This window comes from Leucopleurus acutus (genome assembly GCF_964270905.1).
Source record: "Leucopleurus acutus genome assembly, chromosome: 20".
Lineage (NCBI taxonomy): Eukaryota > Metazoa > Chordata > Mammalia > Artiodactyla > Delphinidae > Leucopleurus > Leucopleurus acutus.
Window position 1 is genome coordinate 50,170,961 of NC_139162.1, and position 14,156 is coordinate 50,185,116.

At 51.1% G+C, this 14,156-nt stretch overlaps 1 protein-coding gene across 2 annotated transcripts; it reads left to right on the top strand.

Annotated features, from left to right (window-relative positions):
* Positions 1-2,806: 2,806 nt before the first annotated feature.
* CCDC61 (coiled-coil domain containing 61) lies at positions 2,807-13,515 on the top strand. 2 transcript variants are annotated; one of them, XM_082863350.1, is made up of 13 exons: positions 2,807-2,960; positions 3,210-3,292; positions 6,875-7,032; positions 7,609-7,770; positions 10,051-10,261; positions 10,350-10,432; positions 11,117-11,286; positions 11,405-11,480; positions 11,813-11,955; positions 12,045-12,123; positions 12,300-12,354; positions 13,077-13,155; positions 13,270-13,515. In XM_082863350.1, the coding sequence occupies exons 1-13, from the start codon at positions 2,813-2,815 to the stop codon at positions 13,365-13,367; spliced, it is 1,545 nt and encodes a 514-aa protein (XP_082719476.1). In that variant the 5' UTR covers positions 2,807-2,812; the 3' UTR covers positions 13,368-13,515. The 2 variants fall into 2 exon arrangements, with proteins under 2 accessions (XP_082719476.1, XP_082719475.1); XM_082863349.1 differs by having other exon boundaries at positions 13,077-13,515.
* The last annotated feature ends 641 nt before the right edge of the window (positions 13,516-14,156 follow it).

Sequence of the window (14,156 nt, forward strand, 5' to 3'; positions counted from 1 at the left end):
TATCTAATGAAGGCCTATGAATGGGGGGTTTATGTAGGGGAGTGGGGAAGGAGGAGGGCAGGGCCGGGTCCCCTTCTTCCTCTGCCTCCTCGGGAGAGTTGGGTACCAAGAGTGGGGTGGTTAATGGGGCGGTTAGGCTGCGTGGCTCGTCAAGTGTTCCGCTGCTGCCTTTGGCGCCGTGGTAACCGGGACAGCGCAACCGCTGATTGGCTTGCGGGGTCTGAGGGGCGGAGTGGGTGGGCGGGGTTTAGGACACCCGGTAGGGCGGGGCCAGCGCTGCCTGGCACCCGCACTAGGGGCCAGGGGATGAGGGATATGTTGAAATGTGTAGCTGTTTGTTTGCCCGTAGATCAGGAATTATTAACCTCCCCCCCGCTTCTGAAACCCCAGAGAATGAAAAAGTACAGTTATGAGAGTGTGAGTGGGAAAAGGTTCTCCAGATTTCATCAGTCCGTCCAAAGCACCAGAGACCCCCTCCCCCAGATAAAGTTAAGAGCTTGGGTCTAGAGGCAGAGACGAGCCTCTCAGGATGGCTGGGGCTCTGGCGATTGTCCTTGGGCATTTGAGAAAGGGGATCTGTGGATGAGCCTGGGGATGTGGTATTCTGGGAGACTCTGAAATTACTTGCAGAGGTTTTGGATCTATTCATTTATCTGGGGAGGGTTCAGAGATCTCATTAGATTCTCAAAAGCTCAAGGACTCTAAAAAGATTAAAAATCACTGACCTAGAGGGACTTCCCTGGCAGTCCAGGGGTCAAGACTCGGTGCTTCTGCTGCAGGGGGTGTGGGTTCGATCCCTGGTCGGGGAACTAGGATCCTGCATGCCGTGCAGTGGCACGGTCAAAAAAAAAAAAATAATAATCACTGACCTAGAGATTCAGGGCTCAAACTATTAAATTTTCCAACATCAGACTTTAGGAAGGACTAAATTGGGGAAAGTGTGAGGACTAAAGGAGACAGTGGGGAGAGAAGGAGGTCAGGCATTGAAGGAGTACCAATGAACTGGGTTGGGGGCATCCCTGGGTGCCTCTGTCTTTGCAGCACCCGTGCGACTCTGCACAGGGCTCTTTTTCTCACAGAGCCACAGTTTCCCCATCTGTACACTGGGAAGGGAATGGGCTGGCCTTGTCTCTCTAGTCCATTTCAAGCTCAGAAACAACAACAAAGTAATAATAACAAGAATAGCGATGACTGGGAGTGGGGATGAAATAGGTGAAGGGGATTAAGAGGTACAAACCTCCAGCTATAAAATAAACCACATAATATGATCAGTAATATTGGAATAACTTTGTATGGGGATAGATGGTTACTAGGTCTGTCGTGGTGATCATTTCATAATGTACGCAAATGTCAAGTCACTGTGTAGTACACCTGAAACTAACATAATGTTGTCCATCAACTATATTTCAATAAAAAAAATGATGATGATGCCGATATGTATTGAGTGCTTGCTTGGGTCAGGGATGGCTCAATTTCACCAAGGATTTTTACATAATTAATTCATTTAATCCTTACACCAATCTAAGGAGATAAACGCTGTTATCCTTCTGTGGGCTTACAAAGGCCTGCAGGAACATCATCTGGCCCGTTACCTCTCTGATCTCCTCACTTTCCCTCTCGCCTTCCCTCACGCTGACCTCCTTGGTGTTTTCAAAACAAACTAGGTACATCCTGCCTTGGAATCTTTGCCTGGCTGTTCCCTCTACCTGGATCCTAATCCCCAGATATTCACCTGTCTTCCCCCCCTCCCTCCTTCCAGGCCTCTGCTCAGCAGGGAGGGGGTGGCCCTTCACTGACCACCTTAGCTAAAAGAGCGACCCCTACTCGCTAGTATCCCCTTTCCCCACCAGTTGACATTTTTATGCCTCTAACTGTTGCCACCCTCTTGAGGGTAGGGACAGAATCTGGTTTCTCATCATATCCCCAGCACCCAGGATGGCACAGACTTTAAAGGTAAGGAATCTGGCTCCAAGAGAGGTTAAGTTACTTGCCCATCTAAGTGCACATAGCTGAACTTGGACACGAACCCAAACAGCCTGGGGCTCCCATTCTGAACCACTCCCTAGAATTCATGCTGAGAGTGGAGGCCTACCCTCTCCTCCAGCTCCTCATAGAACTAACAGTGAGTAATAGTCCTGTTGGCTGAGAGAAAGTATTTATGCTTACAGCGGACTAATGAAGAAGTTCAATTATTAATTCAATGTAAATGATTTAAGTTTATCATGGATAATCTGTTATCCATGCACTGGCTGTTCTCTCGACTTGGACCACTTTCCTTAGGGATAGCCACTTGGCTTGTTCCCTGACCTTCTTCAGTTCTCTGTCCAAATGTCACCTCCCCAGGGAGGCCTGCCCTTGACCCTCTATTTAAAATCTCTGCCCAGCCTGATCTCAGTACTCTGTCTCCCTTTACGGCTTGACTTTTCTCCACAAATGTTTAAATAAATGAATAAACAATAAATATATAATGAGTATAAGGATTAATAAATTAATAATCAATAGTATTAATCTTGATCCTCTTATTGGAAATCATATATTCTATTAACCAGCGTGTATTGGGCATAGTAACGTGCAGGACACAGTTCCAAGTGCTTTTACATGTATTGTCCAATTTAATTTTCATGACAGCTCTATGAGGTAGGTGCCATTATTGTACCCATTTTCCAGATGAGGAAATTGAGGCACAGAGAGACAAAGTCTCTTTCCTAAGGTGGTACATGGTGGAACCAGGATTCTGGCCTTCCAGCTCCTGAGTCTGGGCTCTCAGCCCCTCCAGGTCTCTGTCTCATTCCCCTCTCCAGCGACACTGGCCATGGACCAGCCAGCTGGCCTGCAGGTGGACTACGTCTTCCGGGGTGTGGAGCATGCCGTGCGGGTGATGGTGTCTGGGCAGGTGCTAGAGCTGGAGGTGGAGGACCGGATGACGGCCGACCAGTGGCGGGCCGAATTCGATGCCAGCTGTGAGTGTGCCTGCCTGGGTGGGCTCACTTGTCCTTCCCTGGGCTCAGCTTCTCCCAGATGAGGCCAGTCAGGATCCTGTCCACCTGCCTCTTCTACCTGACTAGAAGCTCTCTAAGCTGGGGAGGGGGTGTAGGGCTCATCTCTTGGGCCAGAGGCACTGGTGTTGGGGAAAGGTGGAAAGGTTGGGTGCATTGCCCTTGGGCTGGCCAAGTGGTCAGACCTCAGGAAGGACTTTTCTCCCTACCTAGTCATCGAAGATTTGACTCACAAGACAGGGAACTTCAAACAGTTCAACATCTTCTGTAACATGCTGGAGTCGGCTCTCACCCAGGTAGGGGCCAGGGTTGGGGGCTGGGGGAGCTGTCTGTTCCCTGGGTCTCTGGGAGGGTAGATGCCCACCTGATGTATGCAAGACCCTCTACCTTCTCTTTCATTGAAGGAACAGGGCTATTGTTTTCTTTTCTTCTTTCCAAAATGTAAATACCTTATTCTGATTGTAATTCTAATGATAATGATTATCATGGAGAAAATTCAAGTCACAGAGAAATGTAAAGAAGAAAGTAAAAATCACTCCATTCCCAATACTTACTCCTAGTAATATTTTGTAAATATATATATATTTTTTGGCCGCACTGTGTGGCATGTGGGATCTTAGTTCCCCAACCAGGGATCAAACCTGCACCCCCTGCATTGGAAGGTGGAGTCTTAACCACTGGACCCCTGGGAAAGTCCCTTTTATTAATATTTTGATGGAAATCACTCCAGCCATTTCTGCATTTCTGTATTCACTTGTGAATGTGTGTGTATTTGCAGATCTATAATTTTATATAGTTGATATATTTCCCAAGGTATTCTGTAGCCTTTTAAAAGATTTAACAATAATTCATAAAAATTTAGTCATGTCAGTGGATATAGATAATCATTCATTTCATTTACTGAGCATCTGTTGTGTGCCAGACACTGGAATACAGCACTAAACAAAAGAGACAAAATTCCTGCCCTCATGAACCTGACAGCCTAGTGGGAGAGACAGACAATTGAAAAAAATACATAATGTCAAATAGTTAAAAATATTAATAGGAAAAAAAGAAGCAGGTTGGAGCTTAGAGTGACATAGATGCTATTTAGACATCATTTAAAAACTGTGAACTACATTATTTCTGTGGTTACAGGTAAAATGTGCACTCATAAAATTGTGATGATATTAAAGTAATGTGTGACTTAGAAAGTAAGAGTCTAAATTCTGTTTCTATCCCCCACCTCAGACTGTTAACATTTTGGTATCTATAGGCAGTATAGCATAATGGCCAGGATCATGGACTCTGAAATCAGTAATCACTAGCACTTACTACTTGGGAGCTGTGGGCCAGTTACTCCATGTCTTAGTTTCCTTATCTGTAATGTGGGGATGATAGTAGTCCCCATTTCATAATGTTATGAAGATTAAGTGAATTACATGTAAAAAGCTTAGAATAGTGTCTGGCTCATAATAAGTGCTATACAGGTATTGTCTATTTTTATTATTATTACAACTTTTGAGTTTGTCATCCTTGTTAGCGGTTGCTTAGTATTCCAGTATACCCATGCATCATGATTTATTTAACCCAGTGGTTCTCAAGCTTTTTGGTCCCAGCGTGGATGGACCTAGAGAGTGTCATACAGAGTGAAGTAAGTCAGAAAGAGAAAAGCAAATATCGTATAATAAGGCATATATGTGGAATGTAGAAAAAATGGTATAGATGTTCTTATTTGCAAAGCAGAAATAGAGACACAGACATAGAAAACAAATGTATGGATGCCAAGGGGGAAAGGGGTGGGGTGGGAGGAATTGGGAGACTGGGATTGACACATACACATTATTGATACTATGTATACAATAGACAACTGATGGGGACATACTGTATAGCACAGGGACCTCTGCCTAATGCACTATGGTAACCTAAATGGGAGGGAAGTCCGAAAGGGAGGGGATACCGTTATGTGTATGGCTGATTCATTTTGTTGTGCAGTGGAGACTAACACAACATTGTAAAGCAACCATACTCCAATAAAAATTAATTAAAAAAAAAACTTTGGGGTCTCAGGACCCGTTTATACTCTTAAAAATTGCTGAGGACACCAAAGAGCTTTTGTTCATGCAGGTTTTATCTATCAATATTTGTTTGCCATATTGTAAATTAAAACTGAGAAAAATATAAAGATATTTACAAATTCATTTAAAAATAACAGTAACAAACCTGTTACTGACCTAAATAACCTTTTTATGAAAAATATTTTCAAAACCAGAATTATTTAGTAAGAAATATAGTGGGGTTTTTTTTTAACATTTTTTGCAAATCTCTTTAATGTCTGGCTTAATAGAAAACTGCTAGATTCTCATGTGCTTCTGCAGTCTGTTGTGATATGTCCTGATTGACGTACATGCAGAAAAATCTGCCTCGGGAAGATATATAGCTGAAAAAGGGAGTCCTTTAATAGCTTTTTCAGATAATTGTGCATATCCTCTCTTGCCAGCACATTAAAACTGGACATGTGGTAGTTTCTTAAAGGTTTATCGCAGTGTGGAATCTGAGACCATTCCCAGTGAACTTTTCCTGTTCCATGACATTAAAATCTATTGGTGTGTCTTTACTTTGCAGGGATCTTTTACTCATTTTCTAACATCATGCATTTGTAGCATCATTTGTAACATCATGCATTGGTCATTTGGAAAATATTGGTTCACGGAGTTGTGCAAATCTTCCAAATGTTGACACATTTCATTATACAATATCAGGAAGTCATATTTGTTAATATCCTCACTGATCTGTCCAGGAAAGCCTTTCAACACTGAGAAGCTATCAAGCACACAGTGGCAGATACAAGTTTTCCAAAATTCTAATTTTCACTTTAGAGTTTGAATTTTATTGTTGCAAAACAAATACCGTTAGCTGTATTTTTTTGGAAGTGACAGGCCTGCTTTGTTCATTTTTGAGAAAATGCTTGCCAGACATCGAAGACTGAATAACCGTAGTTTTTGTCAGTACCTTTTCAAGTAAAAATAGTGTTCCATGAAAAAGTGGCTAATTAGCTCAAAATTCAATCACACAAGTGCTTTTCCTAGAAAATGTCATACCTTGATTTGCAGCCGAATGTGTACTTTCCATTTTGTCACACACAGTAGTAAAAATATGTGCACTCAAGGGTCAAGAGTCAAAAAAATTAATAATTTGGGGCTCCCTGGCGGTCCAGTGGTTAAGACTCCGCGCTTCCACTGCAGGGGGTGCGGGTTCGATCCCTGGTCGGGGAACTAAGATCCTGCAAGCTGCGCAGTGCAGCCCCCCCAAAATTAATAATTTTTACAGGTTTATCAAGGACATTCCTAGGTTTCATTTTCTGTGTTTTTATCTAGTTATTTATTTATTTGTGTGTTTCTCCCTCCTTCCCATCCCCCTGCAGAGACTGCGTGGCAGTGGAATATACAATGGTTACTAGTGCATTTGATGCCCCTGGCTTGCTTTCTGCTAATGGGCACCAGCAGTTTTACCCACCATGACTTTTGCACCATCAGTGCAAATGTCAACACAGCAAAAAAGGCAGATGACATCTTAGTATTATTATGCAAGGTGTTTTGACCCCATGGACTCCCCTGAAAGGGTCTTGGGGACCCCCAGGGGTCTGTGGACAGTACTTGGAAGCCCCAGCACTAAGCTGTCTCCTATGGCTGAGCATTTAGGTTCTTTTCAGTTTCTCCCTCTGATGATGTCCTGTGGCAGCCCCTCATGGGGCAGGGTCATCTTGATCGCCAGCCTCAGTGGTGGAAAAGCCCAGCTAGCCCAGAGAATGAATGGGGCGTGGCCCAGGTGTGTGGGCTGTGTGCTCTGGGTATGGCCACGTTGGGTCCTTTGGCAGCTCCTCCCATTCTCTCCAACAGAGCAGTGAGTCGGTTACCCTTGACCTGCTGACCTACACAGATCTGGAGTCCCTGCGGAACCGAAAGATGGGGGGCCGCCCAGGCCCCTTGGCCTCGAGATCGGCCCAGCTCAACTCCAAGCGCTACCTGATCCTCATCTACTCTGTGGAGTTTGACAGGTGGGTACAAGTATACCCACCAGGCTGGTAGCTGGTGGTCAGGTGGGAGAGGACGTGGATAGAACTTAAGAACCCCTGGTACCCAGGGCTAGGTGGGGATGTTGCTTAAGTCTAGCCTTTGGAATCTTCAGTGTTGAGGGTTATATCATTTAGTATTGTGTTTGGCTACAAGTATCAGGATAACCATTATCAGTGCCTTAAACAATAGTTTATCACATAACGAGATGTCTAGGTAGATGGCTGCTACTCAACAGTTTTGTTAGGGACTCAGGCTCCTTCTGTTTTTGTTCTTCTTTTCCTCATCCTTAACGTGTTGGCTTTTTGACTGCATCCTTATCTCTTCATGGTCACAAAATGGCTGCTGTTTCTCCAGGCGTTGCATCTATATCAAAGCAGGAGGAAATGGAACACGGCTGTGCTTGTTAATTGTATCAGCTGTTTTTATCAGGAAACTAAAAGTGTTCCCAGAAGACTCCCAACCAATTTCCTGTAGTATTTGGCTAGAAATGGTCACATGTCCTTTCCTGGGTGGATTCTTGGCCTCTGAGATGCCACGGTTCTAATCCTCCTTCTCAGGATTCACTACCCGCTGCCCCTCCCGTACCAGGGCAAACCAGACCCTGTGGTCCTGCGGGGCATCATTCGCTCACTAAAGGAGGAGCTGAGCCGCCTTCGAGGGCTGGATGGCCAGGACACTCGGGACAGCCGGGAAACTGAGATCTGGCATCTGCGGGAGCAGTAAGTCTGGAGGTGGGGGTGGGCGGTTGGGGCTGGGGGGGACAGATCCCATCATGCACTGCGGGACCCAATGCTTAGCACTGTTGGAAGGACAGCCATCCCTCATTCCCCCAATACTTATTCTGAGCCCCTCCTCTGTGCCCACCATGTGTTAATGGTGCTGGGGACACAGCAATGACCGAGATAATTCTGGCCCTGTCCTCTCCTGGGGCTCCCAGTCCAGTGCGGGAGACAGATCTGTATGCAGACAGTGAAGATTCACCATGGATGGGGCTGAGGGAGTCCAGAGAGAGACCTGACCCTGCCTGGGAAGGGAGGGGTGTTCCAGGCAAAGGGAACAGCATGTGCAAAGACAGGGTGCGAGGCAGGGCTCTATTCAGTTGAATCCACCTTCCCCAAGCGCCTCTCTTGTGCTGGCCCCTTCCCTGCCCATGGTGTAGTGCCAGCGCAGGGGGCAGAGAGACATTGATCACATACCCACCCGAGGACATTGCAAATGGAGATGGGGTTAGGCAGGAAAGGGAGCCTGTGTTATGGGAGGCTGTGACAGGAACCTGATGGGCATGTTTACCGAGTGCCTGCTGTGTGCTGAGGGCTGTGGAGGGGCTGACTGGGACTCTCCATCTGGTGGGGGCCCCACTCATTGGGGAGGGCTAATACTATTTTTAGTAGTAGTAATAATAATAATACCAGTAGCTATTGTTTATCGAGCATTTAATTGTGTGCCAGGGACTCTGTTCAGTGCTGTATGATTTAACTGATTTAATCCTCCCAAAGTAGGCACTACTATCATCCCCATTTTATAGAGGAGGAAACTGAGGCCCAGAGAGGTTAGAGAATTTGCCCCAGGTTACACAGTGAAGTAATATGGCCTGGCTAGACCTTGAATCCAGGCAGTCAGCCCAAGCCACCTTTGGTTCCTCAGCCACTGTGCACTGCTGGCAGCTGCTAGCCCAGGACTGAGCGCTCAGGGCTGCCTGGGAGGACCAGACCTCTCCCCTCCCAGAAGTGCAAGCTCATGGGGCTTGGAGAACCTTGCGAGTCTTCCAGGTGCGTGTGCATGTGTTTCCCAGGATGGCCACAAGATGGCGTCATCTGCCCTGAGATCCACAACTGGACAGTTGGTTCTTACCTTTCTCTTCCCAGCTTGGAGTTAGGGAGTTTGGGAAGACTCCAAGATTCATTCATTCAGTCATCCAACATTTACTGAGTTCCTACGGTGTGCCAGGCACACTGCCTGGCCCTATCGATGTTTACTGAGCCATCACTCAGTGCCAGACACGTCTAAGCGCTCTTTACAGATTCCTGCAGCCTTATCAGTAGGTGTTATTATTATCATCCCACTTCACAGAGATGTGAAGTGAAACTGCCCCAGGTCACACAGCTTGTAAGAAGTGGAATAGAGTTGGATGCCATCAGCCAGGCCACAGAGCCCGAGTTCCTACACAGTGACCAGACAGCTGGAGTGAGGATGAAGACAGAAAACATAATCACACTGATCAACGTCAGCTCCACCATGATTGGTGCCGGGAAGGAAACGTACAGAGAACCAGGAGAGGAGAGAATAGAGGGACATGACAGCCTGGCTGGGAGGGCAGGCAGGCTTCCCCGCGGGGGGGGGCGGGGGGGAATGTGATGTTTGGAGGATGAGTGGAGTGGTTCCTGCCAGGAGGAGGAGAGAGGGTTCAGGAGGAGGGAATTGCGTTTGCAAAGAGCACCATGGGAGAGGGAGGGGGGAGGAGAGGAGGGGAGGGGGGAAGTCAGCTGGAAGGGACCGAATGGGGAAGCTCCTTGGAGAGTGCGGGGGAGCCACGGATTTAAAAAAATGTTTTATTGCGAAAAATTCCAAGCACGCACAGTAGACAGTAGTATAATGCGCGTGTGCTTGTGCCCCAGCTTCAACGGACTTCAGGGAAGCCCCTGGGTTTTATTGATTTTATCTCCATGGTTCACGTGGTCGCCTGTTCTGTTTATTTCCCGCGAAGTGGTTGTTAAACCTATAGGCTAATCAGATTCAGGTTTCTGGGACAGTGCCTTCCTCTGTGGGGCTGTGTATTTGCTACTGTCAGGTGGTGTTGGGACTGATGGGTTTGGATGTTGAGAGCTGGATCCCTGTCTTAGAAAGTTCCTATCAGCTCAGCATCTCTTGATGGTTTTCATTTGCATTTCTCTAATTGCCGATCAAGAAATGGTGCGTGCCCAACCCAGTGGAGGAATGAGGATTATGGGACCATGCCTCTCACCCCGCCCCAGCATTCGCTTTCTACCTCCTCCTCCCAGGGTGTCGCGCTTGTCGGCTGAGAAGCGCGAGCTGGAGGCCCAGCTGGGCAGATCGCGCGAGGAGGCGCTGGCCGGGCGGGCGGCGCGCCAGGAGGTCGAGGCGCTGCGCGGGCTCGTGCGCGGCCTGGAGCTGGAGCTGCGGCAGGAGCGCGGCCTCGGGCACCGCGGGTCCGGCCGCCGAAGCCAGGATTGCCGCCGCCTGGCCAAGGAGGTGAGGGGGCGGGGCGGCCGGCTGGGCGCCGGCGGGTCCCGGACTTTGGCTTCAGTCTGGACCTCTACGCTCCTCTTCCTCCTGGCAGCTAGAGGAGGTGAAGGCGTCGGAGCGGAGCCTGCGTGCCCGGCTGAAGACGCTGAACACCGAGCTGGCCATGTACAAGAGGGGGTGAGGGGCGCGGCCCGGGGTGGGTGGGGCCTTGGAGCTGTGGACCCCGCCTGCAGGTGGGCTCCGGGCGTGGTTGGGCGGGGCCTGAGTGACGGGGCGGGGCCCAGGTAGGGTGGAGAGGGCGGGTAGAGCCTGAGAGTGGGCCTAACGGAGGGATGAGTGGGGCCTAAAGGACTGCATGGGGCATAGGGAAGGACACACGCAGTAGTTGAAAACGATGGGCGGAGTCTGTAGAGAGATGGGCAGGCCTGAGGCGGCATTCAGGAGGCTGAACCTGGAGATAGGGACCGAAAAGGGGCGGGGTCTGAGGTCTAGTTGAGCGAAAGGGCGTGGCTAAGCATGTGGGTATCCGAGTGATGTTTGCTGGCATGTATTGGGGTGGGTGTTGAAAAATTGGGAAGGGTTTCCAGGGAGCTGTGGGAGACCTCTGGGAGAAGGGCCTGGTGAAAGGATGTGTTAGGTTGTAGGGAAGTGACAGATGGGTTTGGGGGGGCGTGGTTTGTGGGGCTCCGATAGGGGTGGACCCTGGGAGAAGGTATCTGTGAGGATTGTGTAAGTACGTGAATGTTTAGGAGTTGATGGGGGATGGGCCTGAAGTTTCGGAGATGGTGCAGTCCGGCAAGAGGCTTGGGATAGGAGTTGTCGTCGCTGGTGGGAAACTGACAGTGGGCTTTGTGCTCCCAGGAGACGGACTACACCGGTGGTGCCGCCCTCGGCCCGGGAAGATCGGGCTTCGACGTCTCGGGAGCGCTCCACGTCGCGTGGCCGTGGCGCTGCCCGCTCCTCATCCAGGGAGAGCGACCGCGGGGGCCGGGGTCAAGGCCGCCCTGGCCGCCCCTCGCCCTCGCCCACAGGTCTGTGACGACCCTGCTCTGCCCGTGGGAGGAGGTGGATGGAACTAGAACTGTGGAGGCGTGATCCTATGACTCCAGCCTCCTCTTCTCTCCACACCCCACCCCCACCCGGTCCTAGGTGGTCGCGTGCCCCGTTTCGACCCAACAGCCTTTGTGAAAGCCAAGGAGAAGAAGCAGAGAGCGATCAAGATGAAGTTAGCGCCCATTTTCTCCTCACCTGCCCATATCCCTGCCCCTTTACCTGACCCTCTGGCCATCCATCCCCAACTCCCAACTCCATCACCTGTCACCTGCTCCATCTCTCCCCTTCCCCCTACCTGCTCTTGCTTCCCGCCTGACCTCCATCCCCTCTCCTGATCGACAGCCTCCCCCATCCCCACGCCCTGCTTATTTGTCTCTCCCACCCCTACCTGGTCTGTGTCTCCGCATGATTTTTCCCTATTTAGGTGTGACCCACGGGGCGCAGCGACGCCCTTTCCCGAATTAGTTGGGCGCACAGGTGGGCGTCTCCTTTCTTGTTCTCCAGGCAGCAGCAGCAGCGAAACCGATTGGGCAGCGGAGGAAGCGGGGACCGTCCATCCACCTCCTGGTCTCGCCAAACTCGGCCCCCCGCAGCCGTGACCGGTCGAGGAGACGCGGCTAACCGCTCCCGAAACCGCAGCTCCTCGGGTAACTGGGCCGGAGCGCGCGGGACTGGCAGACGAGCTGGGCGGGGCTGTGGCCAGTGCAAGAGGCTCACACTCTCCTTCTCCCTCTAGTGGACAGTTTCCGCAGCCGCTACTCGTCCGCCAGCTCCTGCAGCGAGTTCGAGGATTTCTCTGAATCCCTCCCTAGAGGGTAAAACTTGGGCTGGGGGAAGGGACCGCCCCCAAACAGGTGTCTGGGGAGACTCGAAACAGTCTTTTGCGGGGAACTTGGGTGATGGAGGCTGGAGCCTTGAAACCAAGGAAGAGGGCCAGGTGGGAGGTGCCACAGACCCCTCCCATTGGTCCTTGATTACTCCATCCTCTCAGCGTTCGTCGCCGGGGGAAGCCGCCCAGCCCCACCACCTGGAGTGGGTCCAATACGGTGAGTGTCTTTCCTCAGGCTTTGGAGGAGGCAGGGGCAGCGTTAAACCACCGGAAGCTCGCTGGCCCTTTCTCCCATGATTCCATTCTAGGGGATCAGGTTGTAAAAGCGGCTCCGCAGTGCCTCTGGAGGCAGTGGTTTGGTTTTGTTTTTTTGCGGTACGCGGGCCTCTCACTGCTGTGGCCTCTCCCGTTGCGGAGCACAGGCTCTGGACGCGCAGGCCCAGCGGCCATGGCTCGCGGGCCCAGCCGCTCCGCGGCATGTGGGATTCCCCCCGGACCGGGGCACGAACCCGTGTCCCCTCCATCGGCAGGCGGACTCTTCTCAACCACTGCGCCACCAGGGAAGCCCTGGAGGCAGTGTTTTGAGACCTTTGTGTTGGAGAGGAGGATGGGGCTGAGGTGGGGGCAGGACACTCTGGTTAGGAGCACCGGCTCTGGCCTCAAATTGCCAGGTCTTGAAACCTGCTTCCCCTCCCTAGAACCCGTGTGACTCAAGGTGGCTACTTAGCTTCTGTAGCTCAGCTTCTTATCAGTTAAGTGGGGATGGTAATGGCATTCACGTCTGAGGGTTCTGGTGAAGCTACAGGGAGCTTATTTTGCATATAAGTACTCAGTAGGTGTCAACCCTTAATTTTTATGAGGTCCTTTGGTTCAGAATTGCCGGTGGGATTTGGGGGGCAGGCATAGAGGGTGCCTGACCCCCTTTCCTGCCACCCCCAGCAGCAGAAGCCTAGGCCCCTGGAACGCGGCCGCCATCAGAGACGCCTGGCGGACTCGGGGGGCTGGGTCCCCATCAAAGGTGAGCCTGGGACTCCACATCTCCCCCTCACCTGCCCCAGAGCCCACTGGGATGCTACTGAGGGCAGGATATTGGGCCCCTCACGGACCCCCACAGCCACGCCTGCTCTCACAGAGTACAGCTCGGACCACCAGGCAGCTGACATGGCCGAAATCGACGCCCGCCTGAAGGCCTTGCAGGAATACATGAACAGACTGGACGTGCACTCGTGACCTCAGAGAGAGACTACTGCCCCTCCAATGGATTCGGATGGATTCGGCGTGAGGGACGGGGCTGGTGTGTCCTGGCCCCGCCCAGGCCCCGCTCCTCCTGGTGCTGTTGGGGTCTCAGGTGTGTGAGGCCCCAATCCCTACGTCTCCCGCAGGCATTGCATTCTGGGAGGGAGGGTAAGTGTGTTTTGTAAATAAACATATGTGCCCTTGGGATCCCTCAGCTTATGACTGAAGGGTCGGGGTGGAGTGAGGAGGAATGAGGATTGGGTGGGGAGGGGGTGTAACTGGGACCTGTGTGTATTTCTGGCCATGCCTATGACTGGGCGGCAGATTGGAGTACAGGCTCAGAAAAAACTCCCGCACTCTCTAAAGCAATGGGGGGGGGGGACCTGAGGGGTGGGAGTGAGCAGCTTGTCCCCAGAGGAGTTCAAGCAGAGATGCTGCCCAGGATGTCTTTGGCGGTGTGGTAGAGAGGGGGTGTCTTGCCGCATGGCTTACTGCCCGGGAGGTGAGGACCCCTGAGCTTCTGGTGGTGACATCTCAGCTGACTTGGTGTTATTCCTGTGCTGTGACCTGGGGCCTCTGGGTTCTGAGCTGTGATTTGGCTTCCAAGCTGGGATCTCTGGGGTCTTGGTTCAGGGTCGGGGCCTCTGGGTTCTGAGCAAGGTCAGAGTTCTGGGAGGTTGGGGGGCGATGGCTGGGATCTTATGGGGGAGAGAGAGGGTGGGGAGGGGGATGGCGGGACACAAATACAGTTTGAGGTTCGCCTTTATTGGGGGAGGGGGAGGC

Bases quoted from the DNA above. Each gene is read 5' to 3' on its own strand.
- CCDC61 (XM_082863349.1), top strand. From the start codon at position 2,813: ATGGACCAGCCAGCTGGCCTGCAGGTGGACTACGTCTTCCGGGGTGTG. The intron at 2,961-3,209 runs GTGAGTGTGCCT...CTCCCTACCTAG, and splicing joins GGCCGAATTCGATGCCAGCT to TCATCGAAGATTTGACTCAC. The intron at 12,124-12,299 runs GTAAAACTTGGG...CCATCCTCTCAG, and splicing joins TCTGAATCCCTCCCTAGAGG to CGTTCGTCGCCGGGGGAAGC.